Here is an 8,078-nt window from a genome sequence, read left to right as displayed (position 1 = left end):
TTAAATTCACATCGTCCATTTATCCAAGTCATCTTAATAACATACACGATGAATGTTTCTCTACTGATGCACATGTTAGCTGAGTATCTGGTGCCTTGTCCATTGCAGATTTTTGTAATTTTATAGGTGTCCTCAATATGGAGGAAAGACTGTGAAGTAGATCTGCTACAAAGTCCCATTATTGCTATGTAAGATGCCCAATTGTTCAGCTGTGTTGTATCAAAGTCAATTAAGATGATGTGCTTGCTTATAAAAGCGATGTATTGGTTGATGTTCTGAGACTTCTGGCAGGGTCTCTGGTCTGGAAGCGTTTCAGTTCGATTCTCACTAGAAATGGCATTATTCAGTCCATCACTGAAACCCAGAGTGATGAAGAGCACGAGAAGAACAGCCAATCTCATCCTGACAAGAGCGACAGACATTTAGAGATTTGCAGTTAGTTGACAGTTTATAAAATGATAGATAACAGCTAATGAATGACTGCAATATAATAAAGTTGTAATCAGCAATTATGTCCCCAAACACAACAATATCCTTCACACACATTTCGCTCAATGCTCGATACACACAATTTCTTTTTAGCAATGCATGTTTCAAAGACTATGAGGAGATTCACCAATGTCTATAGCTTTCTATATAATTGGCATTAATTAACTAACTACATAAATGATCCAAATGCATTAACATTTTACGAGCATTTATTTATTTCGACCCTTTTGACTGGTTTTTTTGCTCCAGGGTTCCTTAATGCCACTAGGAGGCGCTGTGTCATTGGAACTTGTGCAGTTAATTATTTTTAGAAACAGCAGCATATCAAGCACCATATAGTTCTTCAGTTTAATAGCAATCATCTTCTTCTCCTGTTCTGTAGTGTTGTCTATTATATGCACAGGCAGACGTCTTTCGTCACAGGCCCATCGTACTTTGTTCTACTCCTCCTCTTGATGGTGATTGATTAGATAAAGTGCCTCCATTGCTGCAGGATCTTTGTAACATAACTTTATCATGTTTGCAGTCTTGATGTCTTTGAATCATCTGGTGATTTTTAGTGGATGTACGAAGTCAAGCTCACAAAGAATCACATAATCCACGTTACACCAGAAACATCTGACAAGACTTCAAGTATAGACAGTATTCTGCATGGTCAATAAAATAACTAGAGTGCATTACCTTTGTGCCATTCTTGAGCTCGTGTAAATGAACGAGTTTCACTGAGTCTGAGTTAAAGTTCAGAAAGCGTCCGTCGTGTCTGAGAAGCTGACTTGACTGATATTTATTGGGGCGGGTGTGAAAATGCAACTTGTTGTTAGAATTGCACTGAAAACACTTTTTTTTGTTCAGTATGAGTAATGGTGGTAATAACAATGTACAGTAGATGGTTCAGGCAGCTGTGCACATCACACTGTACAAGATGAGCTCTTCACACTGTGTTGGTTCACACTTACAGAGTCAAAGAGCACGAGCACCAGAATAAACACATAAAACATCAACTGTTATGTGAGCTAGGCTATACATTTCTAGGGAACAGAGTCGAGAATCGAAGCAATGCAACTGTAAAACTGCTTGGTTGATGTAGTGCAGTTCAGTTAATAAAGTTTGGACATAAAAGAACAGTTCCATTTTTAATAAGGACAGAACATTTCTTTGAATGCCAATAACATTGTCAGTAAATAAAATACTTTTAAATTGATGTAAATTACAAAGTTGCTGTCTGTCTCCTGTCTCTTATGTGTGTGTGTGTGTGTATATGCTTGAATATGCTTTGAATTAAATGAAAAATGCTTAACCACTAGTTTTTACTGATTTGAGCCCTCAACATTGTGCTGTTTAGAAAGACACATTAAAGTGCCCATATTATGCTAAAGTTTCCTAATTCTGTTTGGAGATCTCCTACAACAGGTTTACATGCAACCAAGGTCAAAAACACATGCATTTTCTCAGAAAATGCATTGAGTTTGAAAACGAAGATTCAGTCTCTCTAAACTCTGTTCCATGAGCCGGCTCTGCTCTGATTGGTCAGATGGACTGCACTAGTCTTGTGATTGGTCAACCACTTGCAATGTGTTGAAAATTGTTACCGTGTCAGTTTTACAATGTCAATTCCAGTGCGAGTCCTCATCTTTTAAAAGTGTCTTCTGGACATGAATAAACACAATCCAAACTCTTCCAGTCCCAGCTACAGCTACAGTGTCTGAAGGCAGGTGTGCAGACCATAGATGCCACACATTGAAATGAAATGATGTTACGGTGCTTTGTTTCTCTCAGGTAAGAGCTGCTTCTCCACACTGTTTAAGTTTGAGGAGATGCAGGAGATCGTGAAGAACTTCACTGTGGTCCACGTGGACGCTCCGGGACAAGAGGACGGCGCAGCCATTTATCCTGCCGGGTACGTGCTGTATGTGTATATATATATATATATATATGCATGTGTACGTGCGCGAGTGAGTGTATGTGATGGCTGAGGCTTTGTGTGGGTGTTATAAAAACAAAAAAGCGTAAAAAATTAAATGCTTTAAATGGCATTGACACAGAAGGTGTTAGTGGTTTTACATCTTCTGCGTTTAATGCAGACTGTGACTCGGAGACTATTTTTATGCTTTCACATGTGTTAGATGTGTTAGGAGCCCAGAAATGATCATATTTTTCATTTTTCTCTGACAGATACCAGTATGCATCTATGGATCAGGTCTCTGAGATGTTGCCCACTGTCCTGCAGTACTTTAAGTGAGTCAAAAGTTACTGCATGTATCAATCTTCATTAGTGACTCCTGGAAACGACACATATACTCCACATCAGCTCTGGTCTTCACATGACTGAATACGTCACCCTTGATTATTTTCCTCTCGTTTAGTTTCAGCACAGTTATCGGTGTTGGAGTCGGAGCCGGCGCTTACATACTGTCCAAGTTCACCGTGAGTTACACATCTGACCGACACATGTTTCACTTTTCCCCTTTTAATGTGCAGAAAATACATTTTGCATTTCTTTAATCAAAGAATAATAAACAACGGTATCCATAGTTTTTATTTATGTGCACAGACGTCTTAAATGAGAGCTATTTTGTTGCTCTTCATATAGTTTGTTGTCATTTTCCCATTTTTATTGCTTTGTCATCAAATCATTTCACTACTTTGTGTGTACTTTGTGGATGAGGTGGCCATTTTCCTTCTGTGCTTTGGGCTATTTTGTGGATTTTGTTGTTTTTAACTACATTATTACATTAAAATACAGCATATACTATAACAAAAGCAGATGTTCAAAGAACGAATGAAGCCATCTGCTGGCCAACAAAATAAACATAAAATCACGTACTGAGGAATTAAATATCATTATGCTTTGCAGACTGTTTAATTACAGTAAAAATGAGAAAATCTCAAAATAACATTTACATTTAATCATTTAGCAGATGCTTTTATCCAAAGCGACTTACAAATGAGAACAACAGAAGCAATCAGACCAACAAGAGAACAACAACAGTGTACAAGTGCCATGACAAGTCTCAGTTAGTCTAGCACTGAACACAGAGCCAGGGTTATTTTTATAAGGATATGAAAGACAAGAAAAGAAAAGGTTAGTTCTAGTATTAGTTGGTTAAGTGCTCAGTCAACTCAATCAGCCGGCATCTATGGAGATTTCACTATGCTTATCACAGAATTTTGCATTAGATGTTGTCCTTATTTACAGAGGAAAGCTGCATTGCTTCCTTAGATGGTGGCGGCATTCTTAACATATTCACTGAACGCTGCTTGACATCCTCTCTCGCTCACAGCTGAGTAACCCTGACGCCGTGGAAGGACTCGTTCTGATCAACGTCGACACAGACGCACGAGGCTGGATGGACTGGGCCGCACAGAAGGTCTGTCAGATGAACATGAAGTCAGTCTGATGAATAATCACAGGCGATATGTTCCCCAAAATGACTTCAACAGCTTGTGTTTCTTCTTCAGCTCTCCAATCTGACGTCTTCCCTCCCAGACCAAATCCTGACTCACCTCTTCAGTCAGGTGTGTGTGTGTGTGTGTGTGTGTGACTCTACAACACAGGCATTACATTAGACTGAGTGTGTGTTTGTCTCCGTTAGACATAAATATGTATCAGAGGGCTTCTGATCAACCTGATGTAGATTGAGTTTCTGATAATCAATGGCTGACTGTATATTATCATGCTTTTAATGCGGCTAAATAAGACAAGACACCACAGGCCAAAAAAAACATGTTTTCTCATGCTCAGTTTTGACATTTTGGGCTACTTCCATAACGTATATTCTTTCAGACTAGTTGATAGACAGATATTACTAAAATAATATTTTATGTTTTTATGTCATTGTCCACAACCAGACTAAATTGAGTGTGTATGCAAAGGAGTGCATATTTAATTAGACTGATTTGCATATTTAAACATAACCTTTTAGAAAACTTGTAAACAAAACAATTGTCTTAATGTACTGTGATTAATTAACTGAGGAAGGATGGTGATATCTCATCGATTACATTAAATGACATGAGAAAAAGGTGCTCTTGAGCAGAACTAGCACGGCTAGCTCTTCAACATGGAAATAGTCCATTTCTAGTTGAACATCATTACACACAGATTGATGTGACTGACCAATCAGGATCCAGTATTCCAGAGAACGCTGTAAAAATGTCATCCATTATAAAGAAGATGGTGTGTAAAAGGTTAAATACTGATTAGTTGTGTGTGTATTTTGTTGCTTTCAGGAAGAGCTGTCGGCAAACACAGAGCTCCTTCAGACTCACAGAGAGAGAATCTCTAAAGCGACGAACCTCATCAACATCGAACTCTTCTGGAAGAGCTACCTGGGGTAAAATCACACACATGCACCAGGGAAACAGTGATTTAGTAGTTTTATACACACATCACTGCATGCTTCTGCCCCTTAACCTGTTTTATTTGCATTAAAAAGTGATCCATCCAAAACTATCAATTCCACGCAGTTAAGATGTGATGCATTATGTCAGAAAGCATATTCACACACGTGATTCAACACAGTGAAAGAAACGCACTTTATAATCAATCTTTGATGTTTTTCCTTCTGCCTTACAGTCGCAGAGATCTGAACATCGAGAGGAATAACACATTCAAGTAGGGATGATGACAAATAAAGCCGTTCTCTCTTACAGACGCCTGTGTTTTGGCGTCTCCTCACGTGTGTGTGTCTTTCAGATGTCCTGTGATGCTGGTGGTCGGGGATCAGGCTCCATATGAAGAAGCTGCTGTAAGTCTTTATGTCAGTCAGTCTCAAAGAGGACAAGGCTTCTCTCTCCACAGAGATCCTGGATTCATCTCACTGCTTGTCTGTTTCTGTCCACCAGGTGGAGTGCAACAGCAAACTAGATCCAACCACGACCTCATTTCTCAAGGTTCAAACTTCACCTGTTTCATGACTGACTTTGTACTTTTATTAGATTTTATTAAGAAGAGCAAACATAAGAATAACATATTATTAATAGGTCATGTAATTTGAATAACTTGTCAATTTGATAATCTTAAAATGATTATATTGTTAGAAAATAAGAGCGGTTTGTCCCAGATAAGCGAGTGTATTCATAAAAGAGCTCTGTATTGTTTAATTCAGATGGCTGATGCTGGCGGGATGCCACAGCTGACTCAGGTGAGTCACACCTTTATTTATCATCACAGTTCATTCATTCAGATGAAATCTGTTTGGAGTCCAAATCAAATGTGTGTCTCCACAGCCCAGCAAACTGACAGAAGCCTTTAAATACTTCATTCAAGGCATGGGATACAGTAAGTGACCTGAGAGCGGTTTATTGAGAAATATCACAAAAATGTGTGAAATTGAGGTTTTAATGTAAACCAAACCCCTGCTTGCTTACACTATCTTTTAGAAGTTTGGGGTCAGTAAGATTTATTTTGAAAGAAGTTAGTATGTTTATTCAGAATAAGGATGCATTGAATGTATCAAAAGTGAAGATATTATGTTACGGAAGATTTCGGTTTCAAATCAATGCTGTTGTTTCGATGTTTCATCAAAGAATCCTGAAAAATAACGTCTGATGGTTTATACAAAAGTAACAAACTCATTTCAGCACTGATAACTACATATCAGAATGATTTCTGAAGATCATGTCACACTGAAGACTGGAAGAATGATGATGAAAATACTGCTGAGCGTCACTTTTACAGTATATTCAAACAACAATCAGTGTTTGGAAATGATCATATTTCACTATATTTCTAATTGTACTGTGTTTCTGATCAAATAAATGCAGTCTTGGTAAGCAGAAGAGTCTTCTTCAACAAACATCTTGCCGACCCCAAACTTTTGAAGTGTAGTTATAACATAGCAATGTTTAGCTTCTCATTACCAGTGAACAAATCTTTAACCCATTCCCAGAACAGCAACATAGTGCTGGCCCAGATCCGGCCCACATCTGGCACGCCTGAAAAGTCCATGTTGCTGTCTGGGTTGGTTTTACCAGTTTGGTGTAGTTTTAACCAGATTAACTAGAGCAAGTGGTAACATTTTGTTGAAAAAAAAGAAGTGACAGAAGTGTCATATTTTTTTTTTATTTAAGCTGTTACATTGTAAAAAATGTTGTAATTTTGGCTTTTTCATGGAATGAAAGTTCATGGAGTTTTCGTCTCACATTTATTTTTTTTTATTTAGGCCTATTTATTTGTTTATTTGTTGCTTGTTCCTCGGCGTCTTCTGTTTGTTCTCTGACGTCTGCGCTGCTTCTTCTCTTTCAGTGGCGTCGTCCTGCATGACGCGTCTCTCGCGCTCGCGCACCACCTCGCTCTCCTCCACCTACTCCATGGAGGGCTCGCGCTCCCGATCCCGCACGCTGTCCCAGGGCGAACAGGGCGAACAGGGCGGACAGCCCCCCCCGAGCCCGTCCCAAACCATGGAGGTGTCGTGCTGAGGAGCGCCGGAGCGGGGGAGAGAGATGGACGGATGAAGCGCTTCGGTCTTCTGGGTGGAGGAACGTGAGTGACGACGGACGGATGATGACGAGTCTCTCCCTCCCTTCACCGACCCATTAAGCAGATGATAGAGACCCACATGTAGTGTTAACCAATAGTTATACTTCTAATATGAATATTGTTGATTATTAATATTAATAACGAAAAAAAACTATGTTTCTCTTAATTACATGTTGAATTTCTAAACAAAATAATAGAGAAAATAGTATATAAGCTCAAATGTGTGTCTTTCCACTTCTTTGTGATTATAATTTTTTTGTATTCTGTATTATTTTTTTCTGTTATACAATCCTGCTGCTGTGAGAGGGGTGCAGTATTGTCGGAGACGGTGGAGATAGTTTTAGGCTGAAATACTCGTCTCTGTAGATGACAGCCACCTCATGTCTTCCATTTACCCTTAACGAAAAAGCTATACACATAAAAGAGAAAAAGAAAAATACTGTAATTATATATATATATTTTTTTGTTGTTATTGTCTTTGGGGCCATTGGGGTCATTGCTTGTTCCGAAATGCATGGTAGAATTTTCTTGACCACATCAGTCTATAATTTTTCTTCTTCTTCTTTGTTTTTATGTTCATTTTTATTTTTGTTAGAGAGTATGGTCTTAAATAGACAAGAACAATCAGAAAGTCACAGGAATCGTTGTTTTGGAGTCAAGTGACATGGAGGTGCACATTTCTATCTGCGATGTGATGTATTTTCATAGAAACTGGACATAAACATTGGACGAGGATTAAAATTGGTGAAAAGGGATTTGTTTGATGGTGGTTGGGAATAAAAGAAATCGAGGCCGGAAGATGAAAAGGAAAGTTGTTTGAACGAGTTTGATGAAAGACTACGAAGACTAACATGCATTGATGAATCGCTTATAGTAAGATCACAAGCACAAATCAAGAAAGTTATACAGTTGATTTCATATGAATCCGTACGATATGATTCATGCACACATATACAATTTACCAAATAGACGTAAGCATACAAGTCCACCTCTTAACTGCCTCTAAAGTGGGCAGATTGTACAAATTCACATAAATTAGCCACCAATTAACCAAAACATAAAATACTGACGAATTGACATGAGAGTGCGTTGCGAGTTTTTGGATGTG

General features: G+C 38.5%; 1 protein-coding gene across 2 annotated transcripts in view; it reads left to right on the top strand.

Annotated features, from left to right (window-relative positions):
- Nucleotides 1–7,039, top strand: part of LOC132115625 (protein NDRG2-like) — a 26,337-nt gene extending 19,298 nt beyond the window's left edge. Inside the window, exons 2-13 of one of the 2 annotated variants that reach the window (XM_059524048.1) lie at nucleotides 2,266–2,386; nucleotides 2,662–2,724; nucleotides 2,853–2,913; nucleotides 3,771–3,857; nucleotides 3,949–4,005; nucleotides 4,720–4,823; nucleotides 5,066–5,104; nucleotides 5,186–5,237; nucleotides 5,335–5,382; nucleotides 5,598–5,633; nucleotides 5,719–5,770; nucleotides 6,737–7,039. In XM_059524048.1, the coding sequence (XP_059380031.1) occupies nucleotides 2,266–2,386; nucleotides 2,662–2,724; nucleotides 2,853–2,913; nucleotides 3,771–3,857; nucleotides 3,949–4,005; nucleotides 4,720–4,823; nucleotides 5,066–5,104; nucleotides 5,186–5,237; nucleotides 5,335–5,382; nucleotides 5,598–5,633; nucleotides 5,719–5,770; nucleotides 6,737–6,909 (893 nt within the window). In that variant the 3' untranslated portion in view covers nucleotides 6,910–7,039. The remainder of the gene's footprint in view (nucleotides 1–2,265; nucleotides 2,387–2,661; nucleotides 2,725–2,852; nucleotides 2,914–3,770; nucleotides 3,858–3,948; nucleotides 4,006–4,719; nucleotides 4,824–5,065; nucleotides 5,105–5,185; nucleotides 5,238–5,334; nucleotides 5,383–5,597; nucleotides 5,634–5,718; nucleotides 5,771–6,736) is intronic. The other variant, XM_059524043.1, reaches the window with a different exon arrangement.
- Nucleotides 7,040–8,078: the final 1,039 nt, after the last annotated feature.

Source organism: Carassius carassius, chromosome 3, assembly GCF_963082965.1.
Source record: "Carassius carassius chromosome 3, fCarCar2.1, whole genome shotgun sequence".
Classification (NCBI taxonomy): Eukaryota; Metazoa; Chordata; class Actinopteri; order Cypriniformes; family Cyprinidae; genus Carassius; species Carassius carassius.
Note: the sequence above shows the minus strand (reverse complement) of the source record. Positions and strands in the feature narration are given on the sequence as shown.